Below are 26,507 nucleotides of genomic sequence, written 5' to 3'. Positions count from 1 at the left end.
AGGAAAGAAGAAAGAGATTTCTAACGTAAGGATGTCGATAGATTGCGGATTCCGGTAAAAAATCACCGTCTCGTCGTTCGGGAGCCTGGAATTGGAGCTATATGGTAGAATTCACGCGTAGGCCTTCGTGCACCGAATAAGGGATGATTATACCTGTGATCCTAGCTGTTACATAAGATGTGTACCATAGGGGAAATCCCCGCTCGGTGAGTTAGGGTTAGATGATGGTTGATCCATGTTTGTGTGATATAAACTTGTTAATGGCTTCGTTATATGCATACATGTATGAAATTGAGAATTATGAATCGAGCTTAAGGAAAAGACTAAAATATAAACAATTGCATGCCATGAACCTAATACTTGGTTGTATGATTATGAGTATGTTCATTATGGATATGATTGTAATTGTGCTAACTGGATCGAGTGTCACATATCGACACATATACATACATTGGATCGGGTGTTATGTATCGATACATATACATATATTAGATCAGGTGTCACGTACCAACACATATACATGCATTGTATCAGGTGTAACGTACCGACACATATATATACATTGAATCGGGTGTCACGTACCGATATTATACATGCATTGGATCAGGTGTCACGTACTGACACACATACATACACATACATATATTGCATCGGGTGTAACTTACCAACACATATACATATATTAGATCGAGTGTCACGTACCAACACACATACATACATTGGATCTGGTGTCACGTTCCGACACACTAACAGTTTGGGTATAGGTTCCATGAGAGGACCATTGTAATGACATATCTAATTGTTATTGAGAATGTGGATTGTACATTGCTCTTGAATTGACAACTGATTATTGTATTCTATAAATGAGCATTCTACTATGTTGTGTATACTTGTGAATTATCTTGTTATTGAATAAACCGTAGATGGTCTGACCCAAATCGGGATGTGATACGGTGAGTGGGGATCGAAGGTCCAGCAGTTGCTATTGGTTATGTAGAAAGTTTGTTCGTGTTCTTAAAAGTTGAGAATCAGAGGTAGTGTTCGGGATGTAAATAAATAGGTAAATCCGACATTGGGAAAGAGATTCGTATTTAACAGTTAATAGGCCTTGATATAATGTACTATGGGTCAAGAGTTGAGTGGTAATGAAGAAGAATCAAGGGTATGTCGTGAGTGGTTAGTCGGAGTGGTGGTAGTTGCATTCAGATTAACACCCTAATCCCACACTAAGTAATACTCCTATTACTTAACCGAGCCAAAACAATAATCCTATTGCCCACTAAACCAACCAACTCTAGTTGATCTAGACTTTAAGAACCCCCAAGGCTAACTCTAGCCACCAACTCCGATCTCCAAGGCAGGAGCTAAACAAGCAGCAACTCTACTGCACCACACATCAACTACCTCTAGTTGACACTCCTAGGTAACTCTACCCAAGAGAACACCAAAACAATGGTGTAAAAAGGCTTGACTAAAACTTAGAAGATTCAACTAACTAACTCTAGTTAATACTACTCAAATTAAATATTTAGACAGGCAAATGATCTACTATCCTTTATAACTTAGGAGTAGATTTACAATGTAAGCACATAAGACACAAAACTCAAAATACAACAAGACTCTTCTTCACTCGATCAGGTCCCATTGTTGAGTTGAGCAGTGTTCTTCCTTGAAGATGGCTTTCTCTTTGTAAGCTTAAGAATTTTTGTTTGCCAAATCTTAAGTTTGTGTTTTGGAGAAGAGACTATATCAAAAAGACAAACTCCTTGGAACCGCCCATTGGCTGAGAGCCTGCTTCTCTAGAAAGACGTGCACCTACCACATCAGAGGTGGCAGCTTTTCTGACAGCTGTCTTGTCGTCTTTTCACATACGCATTCTTGCAGGGACCAGGTCCCTTGCAAACTTTTCTTAGTGAGTTCTTGAGAAGACTTGCTGGCTCTCTCTCCTTTTGAATGAATGATTTAATTTGTTGTTTGTCATGTTGATTAAATCAACCATAAAGAGTTATTGACCGTTGGACAAATAACCTCGTCTATTTTGATTGGTGTAGTACGCTAATGCCTCACCAACCTCTGACAGGATAGCTTTACAGCTGTTCACCATTATAAATCTGGACGAGAGAACTTTGCCAGGGACCGGGTCCCTGCAATTGTGAGCCATTGAAGCAGACAGTCTTGTCTACTCTTCCTATTGGTGCAGTATACTACACTTTTCACCTATCACCTGACATGACAGCTTTACAGCTGTACCCCATTTTGAATCTGGACGAGAGCACTCTGCCAGGGACCAGGTCCCTGCATTTGTGAGGATCATCAAAACACCTAGAATATAACAGTAGTCATGCTCTTTCATGAACAAACTTTTTATAATAGTCATGTTCTTTCATGAACAAATGTGTATATTCAATTTATGACCTCTCTATATTACAAATTATCCAACATCTAGTCCAAATTAAACGGAATATAGCAGACCCCAAAATTAGCTTACGATTGGAACATAGTTAATGATGTTTTTTTTTTGAGAATGTAGTTAATGATGTTGTCGTCTACTTTATTTTGCAGAGAGGGCAATTTGACATGCTAGCCTCTTCTGTCTTTCTGTTAATGTATAAATCATTGTTTTAAGTCAACCTTCCTTGAGATTCCCTTTTCTTCTTTATCTACTTAATTTGCTTTGCTTATGGGCTCTACTCCCAAGTCTTTACCTCGTCTTGCGTGTATATATATTTGCAGATTACCAGAACTCATACATTTTACGTGGCTCCCAAAAATGAAGTGAGTCAAAAGTGGAAATATGATGCCTTTTTGAGTTTTAGAGGAGATGACACCCGCAAAAACTTTGTTGCCCATCTTTATAAACGTCTCCAAGACATAGGAATCAATGTATTCAAAGATGATGTGAAACTTGAAAGAGGAAAGTTCATTTCAACTGAACTCTTGAAAGCCATTAATGAATCAAGAACTGCCATTATTATCTTCTCCGAGGACTATGCTTCATCCACTTGGTGCTTGGAGGAACTCACAATGATTATGGATTGTGTTGACAAGAAGGAACAGAAAGTATATCCCGTCTTCTATAACGTCGAGCCATCAGATATACGCATGAAAGGTAAGTCATCAGAAATATTCGTTGATAGTAACACTTCACTAATAATATTATTTATTGTTCTGACTTATTTAAATTATCAAACTTAAATTCTCTTTCAAGATAACTTTTCTAATCATTATTTTAATATTTTTTCTTCTATAGCTAATACATACGTAACTGAAATTAACATTTTAATCTCTCTGTGAAGCTGAGAGCAGCAGCTTTGCTAAAGCGCTGGAAAAACACAGGGAAGATTTCATGGCTAATTTTGAGAAGTTGGCAACCAAACACGAGGCAGATCTTGCTCTCAGGATAAAAGATGAGACAAATCACAAGGATAATTTGGAGAAGGTGCAGAGGTGGAAAGACGCTCTACATAGAGCTGCTGGAATAGCAGGACTGGATGTTCGTAAAACTGCTAATGGGTGAGTAGTAAAAGATCCCTAGAGTTTCCACTTAATTATTGGGACATCTTTTCATTTTTTGGGAAATGTTATGCAAAGTTCCAATGGTTTCCTTAGTCTTTGAAATAAACATGCTTTTAAGAATAGCATGTAAACTTTTGTAGGTTTTCTACTTTTTGGTATAATTCTTGTTATGGATGCCTTTGCCCAAAAAATCAATAAAATTACTACTTTATCAAAAGAGAACATCATGAAAACACCAGGGGTCAGTTTATTATACAATTTCTGATAAGTAACCAAAAACTCCGACTCTACTTGAGAGTATTTCAAAGACCCCTCTTCTTTTACTCATAAGAAAGTCTCTCTCTTTTACTTTAAAAGATTAAATTACCTTCTGAAAATACCATTCAATTGGATGTGCAATACAAGCTTTTGGGCTAAAATACACTTAAGATCAACTCATTAACAGATCTTTTTATTGGGGATGGGTGGAGGGGTAGGGGTGGAATTCAAGAGAGAACAGAATCATGTGAACAGGACATAATTTTGGTTACAGTATGCTTCTATATTCTAGTTTTGAGTGAAACTTCAATTTTGTGTTTTGCATGTCACTAGGCTCATGAATGTGTATGAATGTTTAAATTAGTCAACATCCATGTACTTGACTGTGAGAGTAATCAAGTGAAATTACTTCCAGTGAAATTTGATGCTTTCTTCTCTGGGTCCCAAAGTTGTGAGCTGCTAATAGAGTAGTAAAACGTAGATTGCAATACAAAAACTCATTAACAGGAGTAATTAATATTGCATGGTCAATAATATATACTCTTTCGTCTTACATAGATAACCCCTTAAACTTGTCAGCGATGGTCATGTAGACGCTTCAATTATTTTAGTGGCCATAGACACCTTTTGTTGGCACAAGTGTGTCTTTTGAACCCCTTGATATGACCTGGCAACATGCGTGCAATTCAATTGCTTTTGAGCAGGTAAGGTGTATTTATTGTCCATGTCCAAATGCTAAAAGATCAAATTTCCTAATTTACCCTTAATTGCTAAAATAGCATTCATTCGATGTGGTTTGTTTGATTGCTTTTGCTACCGGACTTGCTGAGAAACCAACAAAGTTATTTTGTGCATTTTATATTGAGCTGTACTATTATTAAAAGGTGAAATTGTGGAAAAGAAGAAGAAGCTGGGGGAGAGGAAAATTGGGTTTTGATATTTTTAATTATTATATTTCCTTTTTATTGAACTTCACCTTGAGCTTCTTTGTCCAAAAAAAAGGTGTCATATGATCAATTACTAGATCAGGCTATCCTGGTTTGTACTGGTACAGTAGTAGGCGCAATTTATAGCTTACAGAAGAATATGTTGATTGTACGTAATAAAATGGATTTTTTTTCAATTCATGAGCATTATCTGAACTCAATCCTTCTTACTTATAAAGAATATGAGAACTTATTACAATGATTGAGTACCATAGTATCTGACATTGACAAAAATCTAGTTGCAATTGAATCTTGTTTGGGAGAAGCGTGATTTTTGCTGACAATGTAAATGAAAGTGGATGTGATAATGGAAATGGATTGCATAGAGAAGGCAACTATTGAAGGAGAAACTTCAAACGAGATTTCTTGTTAATTTGAAGACCCTGTTCCCTCTCACATATTAGACAATTCGTGGAGAAGCAATGGATGGAATATGGACTGCTTTTGGCTATTTTAACATTTCTTGTGTTTCAAATGTTCCATTTTTATTATTTTATTTTTACTGAATGCAGGAATGAAGCAGATTCTATTGACAAGATTATAAATGATAACTTCCGAAATATGCACCACACCGTTTCAGCAACTGAAAAATATCTAGTGGGAATCGAATCTCGTGTGGGTGAAGTAGAATCATTACTGAAGTTTCGATCAGGTGATGTCTGTTTTATTGGAATTTGGGGGATCGGAGGCGTTGGGAAGACAACTGTTGCAAGAAAATATTTTGACAAGGTTTCTCATCAATTTCAAGGGTCTTGTTTTCTTGCGAATGTTAGAGAAGAATCAAAGAAGCATGGGCTGATGTACTTGCAAAAGACACTTCTTTCAGGACTCTTAAAAGAAAAAGCAATGAATATATCAAGTTTTTATGAAGGAGCCGACATGATAAAAACAAAGCTTTGCCGCTGGAAAGTTTTAATTGTTTTTGATGATGTGGATGATGAACACCAATTGGAATATTTAGTTGGAAATCATGACTGGTTTGGTGATGGCAGTATAATCATTACAACAACTAGAAACCAAGATTTACTACGTAGTCATGACCAGTTATATTCTGTTCCTGAATTGGCTAAAGATGAGGCTATTGAAATTTTTAGTTGGCACGCTTTTCAGATACCAACTCCTTATAAAGAGTTTTTGAAACTCTCCAAATCTGTAGTAGATTATGCTAAAGGCTTACCTTTAGCACTTAAGGTCTTGGGTTCTTTTCTCTACAAGCGAGGTATAACTGAGTGGAGAAGTGCATTAGATAGACTCACAGATACTGGATATGAAAAAATTGTTAAGCAGCTCAGTTTAAGTTTAGACGGTATGAACCATGAAGAGAAGAATATATTTCTTGATATTGCATGCTTTTTTCGAGGAAGAAAGAAAGATGATGTGATTACTATACTGAACAGTTTTGGCTTCCGATCAGAGATTGGAACAGATGTCCTCATCCAAAAATCACTCATATATATTTCTGAAGGAATGGTTGAGATGCATGATTTGATTGAACAAATGGGTCAGCAAGTGGCACGCAATGTTGATCAGGACAAGCCATGGAATCACAGTAGACTATGGCATGAACAAGACATAAAAACTGTTTTTTCTGCAAATCAGGTAAGCATGTCCTCTGCTGGAGATTTCCATTTTTTCTTTTGCATTATTTTCCCTCACTGAAAGTAGACATCCAAATTTTACAACTTACTTTAGCACTAGTACATTTTTCTCAATCTAAACTGCATCTCATAGGATAGTTTCTTAATTAAATCATGTTATATGTTGGCAACAAGTATATGGCCTCTTAGCTTCAAATTTGTTCTTCCATATTACTTTGCACACAAGGATGTCTCATGTAGCCACTGATTAGGAAGATTAGTTGCATATTCTGTTTCATAGATTACTGGATGCGCCACCTAAAGATTTCAATTAGACTAGCTTACTGAATATTTATTTACTAGAGTTCTAGTTCTAATTATGATTTTGTAGTTTTAGATTTTTATCATCTTGAACATTTATTGTCGAATAGAAAATGAGTGTGTTAACTTCTATATATTTGTAGGTCTTATTTGTCCTTATGATGGACTTCTACAACAACATACCCAGTGTAATCCCACAAGTGGAGTCCACGGAGGGTAGAGTGTAAGTAGACCTTACCCTCTACCTTGGGAGGTAGAGAGGTTGTTTCCAATAGGCCCTCGACTTAAGTAAAAGAATTTCAAAGCAGTTTCGGAAAAAAACGAAAGTGAAGAAGTCATGACAAAATAGTAAAGAAAGCATGTCAAAACATTTTTAACAATGAAAAATAACTACAACAAAATAATACGATAATTGAAGTACAAGAAACATTTAGCAGTAACACAGATCGAATAACAAAAAAACAACAAGACTAGTACTACGACTACTAGTATGGAAGGATAAGTGAGATAACACTCAACTACCTAACCTACCTTCTACCCTACTTTTATTGATGACAATTTGGTACTAGTTTATAGTAATATTTGTCTTGTTAAATAGTTTGTCACAAAGTTTTCTCCCTCTTACAGGATATTGTTTGATAAGTTCAAATTTTAGCTTTTTTTGGTTGATAGGGAAAGACATCCTAATGTTATCATATGTCAAATCGAACCTTATATTGATTGGAGAGTGGATTTATTATCGGGTCATAATGGAAAGGAAGTGGAAATAAGAATATTTGAAATTCTCAATTAATTTGACTGAACTTATACTGCAAAGACAGATATAAATCTTATACTACCCGTATTATCCTAACTTCAGTACACCTACTCATTCCAACAAAAAATGATATAGATTAAGATTTGTATATTAAGGAAAATAGGTTCTATGCTTGGAAGTATGTTCTGTTTAACAAAGTTACTTTAATTTCTTTTCCAGAGCAGAGTCAATTAAAGGCATAATGGTACCAATTGGCTCAGACCGTCATATATGCAAGTGGAGCAAAGCTTTCAGAAACATGCCTTGTCTAAGGTTACTCATTGTCAAAGGGGAGGAGGTCCGACATCATGACCCTATTTGTGACCCTATTGAGTATCTCCCCAGTAACTTGAAATGGCTTGATTGGTCATACTACAGTTTTGCTTCTTTACCAGCAGATTTTGAACCAGGAAACCTAGTTGGGCTCAACATGACTTTTAGTTCTCTTGTTGAAATCTTCCAGGAACCGAAGGTATTGTTCATCTCCTTCAAAAAAGAATCATATTTAAAGAAAACAAATGACAGTTAAAGCTGATGTTTCTATTCCTTCTTTTTTATGAACAGGCATTTGACAAGTTGACAATCCTCAATTTAAGTTTTTCAGGAAGTTTACTCCGAACACCCAATTTTTGTGAGAGTCCAAACCTCCAGAAGATTATACTGAAAAGTTGTGTAAGTTTGGTTGAAATTCATCCATCCATTGGAAATCTCAAGAAGCTTATCTTCTTGAATCTGGAAAACTGCAAAAATCTCAAGTCTTTACCAAGTAGTATTCAAATGGAATCTCTTGAAAGCTTCAACCTCTCAGGTTGTCAGAAATTAGAAAACTTTCCAGAAATTCGGGGGAATATGGAATTGCTATCAGAGCTCCTTCTGGCACGTACTGCAATCTGTGAAATACCCTCATCAATAGGACAGCTCAGTGGTATCAGATTGCTTGATTTGCGATCATGTGAAAACCTTGTAAGACTCCCAGCCAGTGTCTGTGAGATGAGAAAACTGAAAATTTTGATTCTGAAAGGCTGCTCAAGACTTGCAATTTTTCCTGAAAATCTAGGTGATCTAAACGAGTTGGAGGAGCTCTATGCTGGCAACACTGCCATTTGGCAACTACCAGATTCTATTGGAAACTTAAGCAAACTCAAGATCCTTTCATTAAGAAAAGGGTGGAAGGTAAAGCATCAATCTGCTCGCAGTTTGATATTACCCTGGGTGTTTCATTCTTTGGGGGAATTGAAAAGCTTAGATCTCAGTGGATGTAATTTATGTGATAAACAAGCTTCTGCTCTTATCAACTTAACTTCTTTATTGGAACTGAATCTGAGCAGGAATAAGTTTATTTATTTGCCTGCTATCTTCAGGCGACTTTCTCACCTTCGATATCTTAATATAGCACACTGTCAGGAACTTGAGGAACTTCCCCTACTTCCTCAGAATATAGAGGAATTATATGTAGAGGATTTTTTGGCAAAAGAAAGTGTTGAAAAGCTACGGATGTACCCAAGGTTGAATTTGGTATCATTCACCAATTATAGTTTTGATCAACAATCTTATACAGAGGAGAGCAATGGTAGCTCAATTTCAGATGAGATTCTCAGTTTGTTTCTATCAAACAATATGGATGATGTGATCCTCCCCACTCTTAACTCCGATCATAGGGTAACTTGTTCCATTGTCTTTCCTGAACGTGCAATTCCCACATGGTTTATGCATCAGGGTGTTGAGGAAAAGATCTCGTTCAAACTGCCCAGTAATTGGTATAATGATAAGTTAAAGGGATTTGCTATATGCTGTGTGACTCTCATGGGAGCAGGTGTCTGCAGTCCTAATTCAAGGCTATCTGGGAAGTATGATTATGCTTTCATCAATGCCAAATTGATATGCAATGATCATTTGAAAGACCTTAAAGTGATTGAGAAAGAATGTAAAGTGGGCACAGCATCTAGAACATATGGCTGGTGTGTTTGCTTCGCCTACATACCATTGTATTCTTCACTGCAGGTTGGAGACATTAACCAGTATAGCCTATTTGAGGCATCTATGCATGGGTGCATTGCGAGACAGTGGGGAGTTCATATGATCTATGAGGATGAAAGAACATTTTTTTCAAAAATATACGAAATTGTTGGTTTCACACGACTTAAGCGGAAGAGAGGCTAAATTAGCTCTATATGCTGGGATATTGAGGTAATTACCAAGAAACCAAGTTTAAGGTAACTCAAAATACCTATTATTATTAAAGTTTGATAGTTTGAATACAGTTAGATTAACAATTTAATTTCAATGTGGCTAAGTATTAGGTTAGTAATGTTGGAAAAGATTAGGCAAAAATAATGATTTTCTTAGCAATAATGAATTAATAAGGCAAATCAATAATTACATTAAAATTATAAGAAAATGGCATTTAACAGATTTAAAAAAGATATAAGAGTTAATCTGATAACTTGAACTCAAAATTAGATGAAATTATACCAATATAATCTTTACATTTTAAATCACATTATTGTTGAGATTGTATATTCTCATTATTTTGTTGTAACCAATTTGAAATAAAGTAGTTGATACTGACCTTCAAGGGGGAACCTAATAGTAGAGATAGTTGTGTAACAAATCTTCAAAATCTAAAGCGTAATAGTACCTCTTACTTGTTAAATTTACTGAATAATATTACAATTAAGAATTAAACTAATATGAATGTAGTAGTAGTTTTTTTAGAAAACTAAAGACTCTCTTAGGCACCATCAAAGGTTGTGATAGGGTGGTAAGTACCCCTATATCCTAAACCAGAGCTCTCGGATTCAAGCCTTGAGAATGGAGTTGCCTTTGGTAGGAGGCACTTAACCCCTCAAAATAGGATTTACCCTCTCAAATTCATATTAGTCAGGCCCCAGAACTGATTCAAGGCACTAGGTGGGAAACAAAAAAAAGGTAGTAGGTAATTGGAATTATAATTAAGGAGTTGCATCTTGTTAATGATGACGCCTCAAAATCGAAATTTAAGCTTGGATGTGATTAAGACTTCAATCTTTTTATTTCTCTTATGCTTTAGAATCTTTAGCTAATAATAGATAAAATTAGTTTTAAACTTCAAGTCTACGCCCATCGACAACAATCACTAAAAGGCTGTTAATATTCAAGAATTAAGTTGGAAAGTCTAGGTCAGTTTAAGTCTAGACTCTAGATGGATTGAACCATGAAGAGAAGAATGCTTTTCTTGATATTGCATGTTTCTTTAGAGGACGAAAGAAAGATAATGTGATAACAATACTGAACAGTTTTGGCTTCCAATCAGAGATTGGAATTGATGTCCTCATCCAAAAGTCTCTTTTATATATTTCAGAAGGAATGGTTGATATGCATGATTTGATAGAACAAATGGGTCAGCGAGTGGCACGCAATGTGGACCATGACAAGCCATGGAATCACAGTAGACTATGGCATGAACAAGATATAAAAACTGTTTTTTTCTGCAGATCAGGTAAGAATTCCTCTATGCTGGAGATTTCCGTTCTCTCTCTTTCATTATGTGGCTTCAATGGGATTAGATATCTGAATTTGAACAAACTTCAGATCTAGCACATTTTTCTCAATCTAAACTGCATCTCATGGGATAGTATCTTTATTAAATTATGTAATATCTTGGCAACAAATATAGCCTTGTATGTTCGAATTTGTTCTTCCATATTACTTTGCACACAAGGATGCATGTAGCCACCAATTAAGAAGATTAGTTTCATAGATTACTGGATGTGCCATCTACAGATTTCAACTAGAGTAGCTTACTCAATATCCATTTACTAGAGTTCTAGTTCTAATTATGATTTTGCAATTTTAGATTTTATCATCCTGAACATTAAATGTCGAATAGAAAATGAGTGTGCTAACTTCTATTTATTCATAGGTCTTATTTGTTCTTATGATGGACTTTTACAACAACATACTAGTGTAATCTCATAAGTGGGATCCAGGGAATGTAGAGTGTAAGTAGACCTTAGCCCACCTTGGGAGGTAGAGAGGTTGTTTCCAATAGACCCTCGACTCAAGTAAAAGCATCTCAAACAAGTGGGAAAAAAGCGAAAGCGAAGAAATCATGACAAAACATTAAAAAAAGCTAAAATAAAATAATATGATAATTTAAGTACACGAAACATTTAATAGTAACAAAGATCAAATAACAAGAAACAACAAGAGTAGTACTACGACTACTAGTATGGAAGGATAAACGAGATAATACTCCGCTACCAACTAACATTCTACCCACTGAAGCTGTGTCGTGGCATATCTAATCACCTTTCCTCACTACTTCTCGGCATACCTCTACCTCTTTTGAAACCATCCATAGCCAACCTCTCCCAATTTTGCAGTAGAGCATCTCTACTTCACATGCCCAAACCATCACAACCTCGCTTTCCGCATTTTATCCTCTATCGAGGCCACTCCTACCTTGTCCCACATATCATTATTTCTAATTATATCTCTCCTAGTATGCCCACATATCCATTTTAACATCCTCATTTTCACAACTTTCATCTTCTGAATGTGATAGTTCTTGATTAGCCAAAATTCCGCTCCATACAACATAGTTGGCCTAACTACTATTCTATAGAAATTGCCTTTAAGTTTTCATGGCACTTTCTTATCATACAAGACTCTAGAAGTAAGCCTCCATTTCATCCACCCTGCAATAATATGATGTGTGAGATCATCGTTTATCTCCTCATTACTTAGGATAATAGACTCAAGATAATTGAATCCTTTATTTTGGATGGCTTGGGTATCAAGCCTTGCTTCCACGCCAACCTCGTGTGTTACGTAGAACTTGTACTTAAGTATTTTATCTTGGTCCTACCCAATCTGAATCCATTTAGACTCCAAGGTTTGTCTCCAAATCTCCAACTTAGCTTTAACTCCGTCGCTAATCTTGTCAATCAGAACTATGTCATTTGTAAATAACATACACCATGACACCTCCCTTTGAATTTACCACGCCAATTCATCTATCACCAGGCAAATAAATATGGGTTGCACAAAAATGGTTCTCTACCAATGACACCAAATCATCTATTCCTACAAGAACTTTGTGGTTCCTCTTAAAATCAAGAAAAAATAAAGGCAAGACCTAAACCATACAAATTCACGTTCTCTCTCTTCAAAGTTCTCCTGGTCCTTTCCCTCCAAAGTACCCATATGAGGGCTAGCACAAAACATACCATGTTCTTCTTCTCTTCCCTGTCCTCGTGTAATGTTTTTATTATATATTTATTTACATATGGAATAATTTGTCGTGTATTTTTTAGTGTTGTTTCTTTTTTGCTTTCCTTCCTTGAAAGTACTTTTACTGATGACGATTTGGTATTGGTTTATATTAATATATATCATTTAAGAACCTGATGTATAAACTTCTAGAATAAGTAGACCTTACCCTCTACCTTAGGAGGTAAAGAAAGCGATAAAAGTGCCATGGTCCTTAGAATATGAGGACTCACCAACTCTTGATCTTGGAATTGTCAATGAGATCAACTAGCCACAAGTATGCGGAGGAGGAGCGTCGGACCCTACATTAGTGAAACAATGTAGGCACAAGTATGCATTAGTACATGGAATGTACTAAGTATGATAGCAATGCATAAAAGATATGAAATCATGACTAAAAAGGACTTTAATATGACATGCAATGACCAAGCTAAATCATAAGATAAAAGGGTTAGAAAACACAAGTCGTAAATTATGGTCAATGCAAGCTTAACACTTTGTGAGATACTTTGAAAGTAACCTAGTTCATTATTGTGGGATGTTAACCATTAACCAACATAGACCATGTGAGCTACAACATGGAATCCGGTGTCTATCCCACACCGTAAAGAGATGTCATTGCTTGCCAAGATAACAACCTTAAACTTCTAGCTTACGTGAATCCACTAGCTAAGACATCCTACAGGGCACATAGTTAGGGACACGAAGATTGCTACTAGAGACCCGACCTCTACTAACGGGAGAGCCTCCATCTCAATATCCTCTCGGTGCTAAATAAAATCTCACGGAATAGTCATTAATCATATTCATTTGGAAAGACACAATTAAGTAACCAATCCAAACTAAATAACTCCTAAAACTTGATTCAATTTAGGTGAGAAAACCTTTCAACCTTATGAATCCTTATGTGAGAAAACCTTTCACAATCATGATCATAGTAGTATGTGAGAAAGCCTTTCACAACAACATTGATACTTTCATCTCAAAGCTTCCTCAAATCATTTACATCAATTTCATAAAAGCATGCATATCTTTATAAATTCATAGTTTATAAGCTTCATTATGTGTTCATAGTCTAAGATCATGGATCATGCATGGGTTCATATGAATTCAACTCAAAATCATGTAAATACCTCAATTCATGCATAAAAGATAGAAAAAAAATTAATTGAATTATAATTGAGTAGAACACATGAAGATTGAATAAAACCCTAACTTTGAATTGAGAATTGAACTTGTAAAATTGGAAGATCTTGGGAATCCTATAAAGGAAAGGACTTCATAGGTGAATACTAACATACTGTAGTAACTAAGACCCAAGTGCTATGATGAATCAGAGATCTTGAAGTGAAACCCTTACTTCTTTCTTAGCTGTAGAGAGAACTTTGGTGAAGAACTTAGAGGGAATATGGGATTTAGGAGAATGATTTTAGAATGGGTAGTTTTAGGAATTAAAATACTTATATAGGGCTTATAATAGGGGTTAAAACGACATAGCTTTGGTACTAGACGCATAGGAAATGACTAAAATAGCCCCAACTCAAAAAGCTGATGAGAGACCTGTAAGGGAGCCTTCACGAACTGTTTAGCCCTTCACAGTCCGTGAAGGGGTCATGAAGTTGGGGGCTAAATTTTGGGTTGCCTAAACGGGCACCCTCTTTCCCCTAAACGGGTCGTCAACCCTTCCACGGGCCGCTTAGGTCATTCTGAAAGGTTCACGGTTGAGCTAAGGTCTGTGGACCTGCCAGTTAACCTACCTTACACCTTTCAACCCAAACTCACCAAATTTTTAGTTGTTACAATAGTACTACGACTATTAGTACGGAAGGATAAGTGAGATAACACTCAACTACCTAACTTACCTTCTACCCAAAAGTTGTGTCATATTCTGTCTAATCACCTCTCCCCAATACTTCCTCAGCCTATCTCTACCTCTCCTGAAACCATTCATAACCAACCTCTCCCCCTTCTACACTAGAGCATTTATTCATCTCTTCTTCACATGCCCAAACCATCACAACCTCGCTTCCCGCATCTTGTCCTCGATCAAGGCCACTCCTACCTTGTCCCGCATACATTATTTCTAATCTTATCTCTCCTAGTATCCCCAAACATTCATCTCAACATCTTCATTTTCACAACTTTTATCTTTTGAATATGAGAGTTACTGACCGACAAACATTCCACTCCGTACAACATAGTTTGGCTAACCACCACTCTGCAGAACTTGTCTTTAAGTTTTGGTGGCACTTTCTTATCATACAAGACTTTGGAAGTTAGCCTCCATGTCATCCACCCTGCACCAATATGATGTCTGAGATCATCATCAATCTTCCCCTTACTTTGGATAATAAGTTCAACATAAATGAAACTTCCTTTCTTTTGGATAGCCTGGGTATAAAGCCTCACGTTCACGCCTGCGTCGTGTGTTACGTTACTGAACATGCGCTTAAGTATTTATGTTGGTCCTAATCAACCTAAACCCTTTTATACTCCAAGGTTTGTCTCCAGACCTCCAACTTAGCATTAACTCCTCTGACAGTCTTGTCAATCAGAACTAAGTCATCTCTAAATAACATACACCATGACACCTCACCTTAGATTTACCGCATCAATTCACCGGGCAAATTAAAATGGGCTGCAATAAAATGGTTGTCTGCCATGACACCCAGTCATCTATTCCTACAAGAACTTTGTGGGTGCTCTTAAAATCAAGCAAAAATAAAGGCAAGCCCTAAACCGTACAAACTCATGTTCTTTCTCTTCAAAAGTTATCCTAGTCTTTTCCCTCCAAAGTACCCACATGAGGGCTAGCGCAGAACATGCCGTGTTCTTTTTCTCGTTCTCTTCCTCATGTAGTGATTTTATTATATATTTACATTCTGAATAATTTGTTTTTTTTTTTATTGTTGTTACTTCTTTTTCTTTCCTACCTTGAAAGTACTTTTATTGATGACAATTTGGTACTAGCTTATAGTAATCTTTGTCTTGTTAAATAGTTTGTTGCAAAATTATCTCCCTCTTAGGGGTCGTTTGGTGTGAGGGATAGAAATAAATAGTCCAGGGATAAAATTTTGCTATCTTGTTTGGTTGCCATGTTTGGGACAACTTATCCACCATTTATATCATAGTGATGGAATAAGTTATTTCATATACATGGTGGGATAAGTTATCCCAGGATAATTAGTCTTGGGATAACTTGTTCCCAACGAAACGACCCTTACAAAATAAATTTGTGAGGAACTATTATTTAGGAACATGATATACAAACTTCTAGATTTATAAGAGCTTTATTTTTAAAAAGTAATGCAAAATTTTGATTCTTTGATATGTTCAAATTTTAGCTTAATTGGTTGATAGGGAAGACCTCCTAATGTAACACATGTCAAATCGAACCTTATATTGATTGGAGAATGGATTTCTTATCGGGTCATAATGAAAAGGAAGTGGAAGTAAGAGTATTTGAAGTTCTCAATTAATTTGGATGAACTCATAATGCAAATCCATATAAATCTTATACTACCGGTATTATCCTAACCTCAGTACACCCTATTAATTCCAACAAAAAATGATATAGATTAAGATTTGTAAATTAGGGAGAATACGTTCTATGTTTGGAAGTATGTTCTGTTTAACAAAGTTACTTTAATTTCTTTTCCAGAGGACAGAGTCAATTAAAGGCATAATGGCACCAATTGGCTCAGACCGTCATATATGCAAGTGGAGCAAAGAATTAAAAAACATGCCTTGTCTAAGGTTACTCATTGTCAAAGGGGAGGAGGCCTGACATCATGACCCTATTTGTGACCCTATTGAGTATCTCCCCAGTAACTTGAAATGGCTTGATTGGTCATACTACAGTTTTGTATCTTTACCAGAAGATTTTGATCCGGGAAATCTAGTTGGGCTCATTATGACTTGTAGTTCTCTTCTTCAAGGATCCAAAGGTATTGTTCATCTCCTTCAGAAAAGAATCATGTTTAATTTAAAGAAAAGAAATGACAATTAAAGCTGATATTTTTATTTGTTCTCTTTTTATGAACAGGCATTTGACAAGTTGACAATCCTCAATCTAAGTTTTTCAAGAAGTTTACTCCGAACACCCAATTTTTGTGAGAGTCCAAACCTCCAGAAGATTATACTAAAAAGTTGTGAAAGTTTGGTTGAAATTCATCCATCCATTGGAAATCTCAAAAAGCTTATCTTCTTGAATCTGGAAAAATGCAAAAATCTCAAGTCTTTACCAAGTAGTATTCAAATGGAATCTCTTGAAAGCTTCAACCTCTCAGGTTGTCAGAAATTAGAAAAATTTCCAGAAATTCGAGGGAATATGGAATCGCTATCAGAGGTCCTTCTGGCACGTACTGCAATTTGTGAATTGCCCTCATCAATAGGACAGCTCAGTGGTATCAGCTTGCTTGATTTGCAATCATGTGAAAACCTTGAAAGACTCCCAGCCAGTGTCTGTGAGATGAGAAAACTGAAAATTTTGATTCTGAAAGGCTGCTCAAGACTTGCAATTTTTCCTGAAAATCTAGGTGATCTAAACCAGTTGGAGGAGCTCTATGCTGGCAACACTGCCATTTTGCAACTACCAGATTCTGTTGGAAACTTAAGCAAACTCAAGATCCTATCATTAAGAAATGGGCGGAAGGTTAAGCATCAATATGCTCGCAGTTTGATATTACCCAGTCTGTTTCATGCTTTGAGGCAACTGAAAAGCTTAGATCTCAGTGGATGTAATTTATGTGATGACCAAGCTTCTGCTCTTAAGAACTTGACTTCTTTATTAATGGAACTGAACCTGAGCAGAAATAAGTTTATTTATTTGCCTGATGTCTTCAGCCGACTTTCTCACCTTCGATATCTCAATATAGCCCACTGTCAGGAACTTCCCCTACTTCCTCGGAATATAGAGGAATTATATGTAGAAGATTTTTTGGAAAAAGAAAGTATTGCAAAGCTACTGATGTACCCAAGGTTGAAATTGCTCTCATTCACCAATTATAGTTTTGATCAACAATCTTATACAGAGGAGAGCAATGATAGCTCAATTTCGGATGAGATTCTCAGTCTGTTTCTATCTAACAATATGGATGATGTGATCCTTCCCTCTCTTAACTCTGATCATAGGGTAACTTGTTCCATTGTCTTTCCTGAACGTGCAATTCCCAAATGGTTTATGCATCAGAGTGCTGAGAAAAAGATCTCGTTCAAACTGCCCATTAATTGGTATAATGATAAGTTCAAGGACTTTGCTATATGTTGCGTGACTCGCATGGGGGCAGGTGTTTGCAGTCTTGATTCATGGCTATCTGGGAAGTATGACTATGCTTTCATCAATGCCAAATTGATATGCAATGATCATTTGAAAGACCTTAAAGTGCTAGAGAAAGAATGTAAAGTGGGCCCAGCATCTAGAACTTATGGCCAGTGTGTTTGCTTTGCGTACATACCGTTGTATGCTTCACTGCAGGTGTCTGGCACTGATGTTGGAGACATTAACCAGTACAGCCTATTTGAGGCATCTATCTGTGGGTGCATTGTGAAATAGTGGGGAGTTCATTTGATCTATCAGGACGAATGAATATCTTTGAAGCGCAGACTCAGAAAGATTGCTTCGAGTACACCTAAGCTGAAAAAGAGGCTAAATTAGCTCTATATGCTGGGATATTGAGGGGATTACCAAGAAATAGTTTAAGGTAACTCGAAATACCTCTTATTTGTTACTAGAGTTTAATAATTTGAATATGGTAAGATTAACAAGTTTAATACTATAAGTACACAGCAATTTATTGGATTAGAAAAATATAAAAATCATTCAGATAACTTGCACTAAAAATTAGATAAAAATGGTTGGGCATCAAGCCAAGCCCAATGTCCCCAGCATAAAGTTCTTATTTTTTCCTCACTGCACTGTAGTTTGTTAACATATCTGTTACTTCGTTAAAGACATTCTGATAACTTATTCAGTTTTGTTATATTAATTTAGGCACTGCATAACTTATTCAGTTTTGTAATCTAAATTTAGGCATTGCTGGTCAGTGAGGATGCTCAGACCCTTTGATTCCCTGGTTTCTGGTCTGGAATGGTTAGAACAGTTGAGCAGTTTCGGTTTCAATTATATGAAAGAAATCTAAACTTCCGCTGGATTGCCTGTTACATCCTTTTTTATGTTAAATTGATATACTTATTCTCATTTATCAAGAGCTAATTAGACCAACTTCGAAAATTAAACTAGATATAGATTAACACTTGCTTTCCTTTTCTTAAATTGATATGATATTATCTTCTGCTAACATATGCGGCAAGAAATGATGCATGTTGAGTTATTTAACTAAATGACTAGGAATCAGTTGCACTTGATGACACTCCATAATTTTGGTGAGTTCCTCCAAGCACAGAAACTAATGAGATAAAAAGGATGTGATACGATCAATTATCCATCGACTAAAATTCAAGGAACAGAGTCAACTTTGCCCCATTTTATTATTTACGTCTCACAAAATAGTCTTGTAGTAACATTTAGCGTTAAGAATTGTTTCCATCTTATTCATCTTCAGTAGTATACCACGCACACGAAAAATATTAGAAAAAACAATAAAATATATTTTTATTATCTGATCTATTACAAAATGTAAAGCATTTGATATGGTCATTCTTAAAATGACCATCAGGGAAGAAAAAATTATTTGTTCCATCCTTGATTGCCATGACATCTTGTATTACGTGCAATGAGATTCAAATATTCTTTGGAAAATGAATAAATATATAGTTTAATTTTGTGATTTAGAGAAAATATATTTCTCCTTTAAAAAATTCTGTATATATATTATATAACACTGTCGAATAAATAGTGTATATATATTTTTTCGTCAATAGACCTTTATCTATTGAATTACTCCCTCTATTCCAAATAAGTATTGGTTTAGCAATAAAAATATCCCAAAATGAGTGTTACCTTAGGAATTAAATACAAAAAATAATACCTTTTTTCCAACTATACTCTTAATATTAAAAAGTTATTCTTCTTAATAGTGTTAAAATTGTAATTCTAAAACTGATTTTTTTAATTAAAAACAATAATACCTCGTTGCTTTAAAAAAATTACCTCTCATTTATTTGCAACTAGTAAAATTACCCGCGCTTCGCGTGGGAATTTAATGTCATGGAATTTATAAAATAATACTTAATACCTATCGGGCATTAAAATTAAAACACTATATTATCTTACATACAAGATTACATAGTAACAAACATTAATAATGTGAAGGAAAATTATTAAATCTTATCATTTATCCTTAATAACATAAGCATAAATTAATGATTGTAAAAATACATACCAAGATCTGTAACATAAGCAATGGTGTCAGTGAGCCACTCAACAGGAGCAAAGTACACAAATATTTAATTGTGAAGAAGAAGAAGAAGAAGAAGATAGGATGAAACAGAAAGGAAAGAATTGTACACGAATATTTAATTGTGCAGAAGAAGAAGTTTAGAATTTTCGTTGTCTTAAAATGAGAGGAAATCCCTCTATTTATAGACCACAAAGGGTAGTGTGAACGAATGTTTATTGTGCCTTATCAGAAAGGCTACAACTATTTGGAAAAATTGCAACCCTTCGGAAAGGTCACAACCTTTCATAAACATCACAACTTTTCATAAAAGTCACAACTTTTCATTAAAGTCGCAATTTTTCATAAAAGTCACAATTTTTCATAAAAGTCGCAACTCATTATTAAAGTCACAACTTTTCATAAATGTCACAACTTTTCATGAAAGGGAAAGGATAATTTTGGAAATAATAAATTAAAAGAGAATTCTGGTTTGTGGTGGCGCCACGTAGGCGGGCCTAAGGTTCTCTTTTATATATATACTAGGTAAATTACCCGTGCTTCGCACGAAATTGAACTGTTTTATTAAGCTTACATATGATCATTCGGTAATATTCATATCTTCGATACATACACTACACTGTTAAGAACATTTTATCTTAAGGCAAAGCGTTCCTCTGAAATCTTAAAGTGCTATATTTTTTAATTTTGTTTTTGTTATACAAAAATTATGAGTCATAGAGATTTGAAGTATAAGAAAGAAGTCTATGAAAATCTCCATAGAAATAGTTGGTCAGAAGTAATGAATTTGCTAAATTCCAAAAAGTTATAAAGAACAACATCAGACGTTAAAGAAGAGACCAACAAGCCTCGAACAACAACATTCCCAAGTAAAGTGAAACATCACGTCCATACAAGAACATAATTAAATAAACTCAAATGGAAGACCTTCAGCTCCTTTCTTATGAACCTCCATCAATCTGGTTTTATTATAGTATGACGTATCATGTATAGGTTAAAAATAACCCTAAAATTGTTAGTATCATAAATGTTTTTCCTCTTTGTCTTAGAATAGTTATTACTATTGCTTATGTTTCATATCACCGGTCCAACTTATTTGGACTGAACCATAGTTATTGTTATGGTTATAGTAAGCCCTAAGCAATAGGTGGCATCTAAATGGAACTGTTCACAACTGGATATTCTAAACCAAAATTTTGACACATAACATATTAAAATCTCACAGCATAATTTTGTGAGCACTTGAACTCACAAATATCCATTAATAATAAAGACAACCTTACTTTCCTAGCAATCAAGAAGGAAAAGGCATGTTGCTTAACATATTTTTCAAAAAGATAGTCTATTGGGCTGTAACCAAGTTTACAGTTCACAATTTAATTGAAATAATCCAAAAGAAAGAGTTGTTACTTATTTATAAAATAAAACAAAAAGCTTTATCGAAATAAAGAGCTATCACTACCGTAAAAATGATCTTTAACGACAATTAATAACTTAATTGTCGCTAAATATGTATTTTTAGAGGCAATTGTTACTCTCTATAAATGTCCCTAAAGTTTACAGCTACATTGAATCTAATGATAATTAATTAATGTCAGTAAAAACTCTAGCACACTTTGTTAATTTGCATATTTATTGCCGATAAAAATTATTTTTGTTATAGTGTATTTTGGACATTTGTTAGTTTCAATAAAACTGGATCTCTTATTATGTTCAAAAAGAAGAGACGAAGAAATATGATAAATTACTTAACTTGCGACAAAAGAAGTGGACTAATTGTGTCTATACTAATATTCTAGTAATAGTGCAATGACATACGAATTATTTGTATCTAAGAAAAAAAAATCAAAATAATATACTAATTGTGGCAAGCAAGAGAGTAATATGTTTGGTTCTTTTAACAAACATCATCATTGGTTCCATATTAGTTATCACATATTTGTTGTGTGCTATCAAATATAGCACAACCCACAAGCAATTTTCCCAAATGGTATATGAAAAAACCTGTAGAAAGGGATAAAAGAGAAGATAAATTTTCAATTATCCCCACTGGAATTTTTAACAGAGTTCAAAAAAGTCACCAAATTAGCAAATAGAAATTGCAATAGATACATGAATCACTAATTAAGCTTCATCAAATATGAGGAAAGAAACACACTTCATAAGAAGTTTAATTAATGTATTTGAATTTGACTCCCCTATAGAAAAAAAACATAGAAATAATAGTGACATAAATAAAAGTTTTGTTTACTAAAGAACCAAATATAATGAATTCAACCATTTCAACAGCGTTATGAGTTGTGGAATGAAAGGTGCAAGAGTAGTAATATCGCATTGCAATCAAAATCAATTTTCTTTATTTATATGAAGAAACCTATAGAAAGGGACAAAAGAAAAGATTTTTTTTCAATCATCTTTACTGAAATTTTAAACAGAGTTAAAAAAAAAGTCACCAAAATAGCAAAAAGAAATTGTCATAATTACATGATCACTATGACTTATAGTAAAGATTTAGCTCCATGAAATAGGAGGAAGAAAACGTTGAGGAATGAAACAAACTTCATAAGAAGCTTAATTAATATATTTGAATTCAACTACCCTACAACGGGGAAAAACCTACAAATAATAGTGGCAGAAAATCCCTCTATCTATAGACAACAAAGGGTAGTGTGAACAAATGCTTATTGTGCCTTATCGGTAAAAAGTTACAACCCTTCGGAAAGGTCACAACCTTTCATTAAAGTTACAATTTTTCATAGAAGTCGCAACTCTTCATAAAAGTCACAATTTTTCATAAAATTCACAACTTTTGATATAAAAGTTGCAACTCTTTATAAAAGTTACAACTTTTTATAAAAGTCATAATTTTTCATAAAAGTCACAACGTTTCATCAAAGGGAAAGACTAGTTTTGAAAATAAATGAATTTAAAGGAAATTGTGGCTTGTGATGACACCACATAGGGGTGCCTATGGTTCTCTTTTATATATATATATGATGATTCCAAACACGACCCAAATGAAAATAAAAAAGAATCGTTCTTTTATTCAGTCATTATCTTGATAATTAGACTCAGAACGCTAGTTCGACTAAACAAGAACCACGAGATGATGATTGAATTTAAAAAATGATTGGTTTTTTGAGTTAGGTCGGGTTTGGAGGAGTGAAAAAATGGGTGATGTAATTTTTTTAAAGTCACACGTCTTCTTTCCATTCTATACAAGGAGCAAGAACTAAGTTTTGCCAAATTAATTAATAAATTTGTTCGAGCATTGTCGTAAAATCTAACACCATTTTCTCGAATAAAAATTTATTTTTTTTCTTTCAAGAGAGCATAATGTTAAATTTGATGAAGTTATTTCTTTGGAGACGACAAAGAAGAAAACAATGGTAAATTTTATTTGGAAGGTAGGACTGTTGCTTCCAATTGCACACGCAAGTGTACGCGGTCGCACAAGTAATATAGTGGCTCTTAAAAGAACCGGATTATCGAACCCAAAGGACTTGTCAATTAATTATTCTTACTAAATTATATTAATTCTAATTATTTATTTAAGGGGAAGATTTCAAAAGATGAATATATTAACTAAACTAAAAATAAAGATAAAATAACTAAAAAGTAAATTAAACTAAGAAAAGAATAGATATTTACACAATCAATAGAATGAATCGATCTAGGATTATAATTTAACTAACATCATTTTTAGCATCAATTTCATCAACTTATTTGATTATCTAGTTATTGATTCACAGGGTTAAATGTATGATCATGGTCTCCCGACCTCTAATCGCCTACGATAAATAACACCCTAACTACATCGTTGACCGGGGATAGGATGGATTAAGTACCGTGCATTAAGATTTCTTCCAGTATAGTGACCACTCATGGTTTCTAGGTATATCCCTATCCTAGATACAAATTAACCCTAATTATTAAGAGAAAATCATGCTCCTTATATTCCATGTTCTATCCTCTTATTTCTCTCCCCAGTTCAATTTGGACAATATGTTTATTTCAATGGTGATCAAGCATTAAAATAGTAATCACAAGAATATAAGAACAACTAATATGATGAACAAATCATGCCGAATCAAAATCACTAAACAATCATATTGTAAGTAAATATAATCCAAGAACGAAAAGTTTAACTCCACATAAACATAGAGCAATTACAATGAATCATTCAAATAAAAAATGTAAAATAAAATAAAAGAGAAGAAAAGAAGAAACCCTAAATCAAAAGTTATTTTCACATTGTATCCTCCTCTCTTAATAATTATTCTTATGAATTATTTATAGACGTAAAAATCCTGAATAAAATAATTGAGTCCAAAATAAATTAGGAACTCAAAACCTAAAAGGAGTTGAATTCCACGTGAACAGTACTTCGTCCGCCGCCTCCTTCATATTGTTGCCACGTGGCAGCTGGTATGTTTTCTTTCTCTTTTGCAGCGTTTGATTCACATATATATATAAATATAATATAATATTCAATTTAATACATTAAACTGCCTGCTTAATTTCTTTCTTGAGTCTTTCATCTTTAATTCGTTTTAGCTTCAAATTCCTTCATCTTCACACCAATTTAATCCTACAAATAAAATATACTATTAAGTACAATGCATAAAATTCATGCTCAAAAAGGACAAATATAAATAATAAATGTGAGGCAAATAATGATTAAAAATATGTATTTTGGCCTCACATTAAGGACTCATAGTTAAATTTAACAACTTTTTAATAAATTTGTTAGATTTAAGATAAAGAATAAAAAATGAACATCTTTTATCATAAATTAAAGACTATTTCAATTAAGTAAAATATATTGAAGTTCATAATAAATACTTCTTTTTTGGATTTTTCACTCAGTATCTAATATCCACGTTAGAGCGGACTAAATTGGATTTTGCTGGTAAAGCGCCCCTAACAAACCTGTGTTACATATTAAGTATGAGAATAAAGCATTACTGGACTATTTTGGTCATTTTCCAAAGTTGACCCATAAGCTATTTAGCTCCTCTTTGAGTCAATGGGGGATAAATGATTGTTGTGAGATGGTTCAAGTTGTTGGTGATTGTTGTTTTGCAGATTAGCAGAAATCCTAAAATCTCCCCATGGCTTTCCAAATTGAATCTGCCCAAAAATGGAAATTTGATGTATTCTTTAATTTTAGACTGCAAGACTTGGACAAAAGCTTTGTTGCTGATCTTTACCAACGTCTGAAAGACATAGGAACCAATGCATTCAAACCCGATGTCAACTCTGAATGGGGAGAACAAATTTCAACAGAAATCTTAGAAGCCATCGAGGAATCAAGGATTGCCATTACCATCTTTTCCAAGGACTATACTTCATCCCCACGGTGCTTGGAAGAACTCACTAAGATCATGGGGTGCGTTGACAACAAGGGACAGGAATTCTTCTCTGTCTACTATAAATGTGAGCCATTAGATTGCTTAAGGTCAATAGTCAACTTTGGGGCAGATCTCAAGGGTTCTGATTTGAGGAAGGTGCAGAGGTGGAAGGACGCTCTCCGTAAAGCAGATGACATGGAAGGATCATGAAATTATTTTGCTGGAGCTGAATTTTCCCATTGGTAAGTATAGCTTAAATCATTTACTAACTTTCTTGCCCAAATTGGTAAGTCTAGAGCAAAAATGAGAAGCAAATTTCTCATCATCTACAAATAAGCTGACAAATGAGTTCTAGCTCCAGCTTTTAAAAATATATTTTGGGTGGAGTTCAAGCTACATAAGTATTATACAAGCTTGGCTTGCAAGATTTGAAGCTGCAGCTAAATAACAAATACTCTGGAATTCATCTTATGCGGGTCAAGTAAGGTTCTTTAAATGGGATTGAAGTATTTAGGCGAGGATGTGAGGAATGGGTGCCAAAGAGAAGACAACTATTCCAAAAGGAATATTTGTCAAGATCTGTTGTCAGCTTGAGGTGTTGTTTTTGCCAATGTTAGAGAAGTTAATGTTGCTTTTGCTGGAGCTTGACTATTGCTTTTCGCTTCCTCATCATTTGTTATGTTTCAAATATTTTATTGTTCTGATTCTATGTAACACAGGGTCAATGGAAAATGTATTGCGGAAATTGCTAACAAGATATGTCAGGTTCCAAGAATTGCAAAATATCCTGTGGGAATCAAATCCCGCGTAGAGGAAGTAAAATCGTTGTTGAAAGTTGAATCTGGCGGTGTTTATTTTATCGGGTTGTGGGGAAGGTGCGGTGTAGGGAAGACAACAGTTGCCAGAGAAATTTTTTATGAGATCTCTTGCCAAGGTTCTTTTTCCAGGGAAATGAACACTTCTATCCTGAAAAAAAAAAAGAGAAACTATTTATGAGTGGCTACCCTTTTACATTCATATCCATGTTTTTAACTAGTAATTCATATTTACTACTTGATACAATTAAAAAAAAAAAAAAATATATATAT

The 26,507-nt window shown here is 34.6% G+C and overlaps 5 protein-coding genes across 6 annotated transcripts; all 5 read left to right on the top strand.

The window, feature by feature from the left end:
- Positions 1-2,737: 2,737 nt before the first annotated feature.
- On the top strand, positions 2,738-16,644 carry LOC102584106 (TMV resistance protein N-like). Of its 2 annotated transcripts, none has more exons than XM_015312946.1 (4): positions 2,738-3,109; positions 3,297-3,513; positions 5,273-6,359; positions 16,369-16,644. In XM_015312946.1, the coding sequence occupies exons 1-4, from the start codon at positions 3,025-3,027 to the stop codon at positions 16,492-16,494; spliced, it is 1,515 nt and encodes a 504-aa protein (XP_015168432.1). In that variant the 5' UTR covers positions 2,738-3,024; the 3' UTR covers positions 16,495-16,644. The 2 variants fall into 2 exon arrangements, with proteins under 2 accessions (XP_015168432.1, XP_015168433.1); XM_015312947.1 differs by lacking the exon at positions 16,369-16,644 and adding an exon at positions 6,802-6,910.
- LOC107062383 (TMV resistance protein N-like) lies at positions 7,974-9,663 on the top strand. The gene has a single exon (XM_015312945.1). It carries the CDS (start codon positions 7,989-7,991, stop codon positions 9,612-9,614), a length of 1,626 nt encoding a protein of 541 aa, XP_015168431.1. The 5' UTR covers positions 7,974-7,988; the 3' UTR covers positions 9,615-9,663.
- Positions 16,645-17,597: 953 nt separating the features above from the next.
- On the top strand, positions 17,598-18,875 carry LOC102595028 (uncharacterized). The gene is made up of 2 exons (XM_006356437.2): positions 17,598-18,409; positions 18,739-18,875. Exon 1 carries the CDS (start codon positions 17,677-17,679, stop codon positions 18,259-18,261), a length of 585 nt encoding a protein of 194 aa, XP_006356499.1. The 5' UTR covers positions 17,598-17,676; the 3' UTR covers positions 18,262-18,409; positions 18,739-18,875.
- A 6,304-nt stretch (positions 18,876-25,179) lies between these two features.
- On the top strand, positions 25,180-25,629 carry LOC107062368 (TMV resistance protein N-like). The gene has a single exon (XM_015312917.1). The coding sequence runs from the start codon at positions 25,180-25,182 to the stop codon at positions 25,627-25,629; it is 450 nt and encodes a 149-aa protein (XP_015168403.1).
- A 319-nt stretch (positions 25,630-25,948) lies between these two features.
- LOC107062367 (disease resistance protein RPS6-like) lies at positions 25,949-26,415 on the top strand. Its single transcript, XM_015312916.1, has 2 exons — positions 25,949-26,031; positions 26,139-26,415. The coding sequence occupies exons 1-2, from the start codon at positions 25,949-25,951 to the stop codon at positions 26,413-26,415; spliced, it is 360 nt and encodes a 119-aa protein (XP_015168402.1).
- Positions 26,416-26,507: the final 92 nt, after the last annotated feature.

This window comes from Solanum tuberosum, unplaced genomic scaffold (genome assembly GCF_000226075.1).
Source record: "Solanum tuberosum cultivar DM 1-3 516 R44 unplaced genomic scaffold, SolTub_3.0 scf00222, whole genome shotgun sequence".
Classification (NCBI taxonomy): domain Eukaryota; kingdom Viridiplantae; phylum Streptophyta; class Magnoliopsida; order Solanales; family Solanaceae; genus Solanum; species Solanum tuberosum.
The sequence above is the reverse complement of the archived record's forward strand: the minus strand, read 5'-3'. Positions and strand labels throughout refer to the sequence as shown.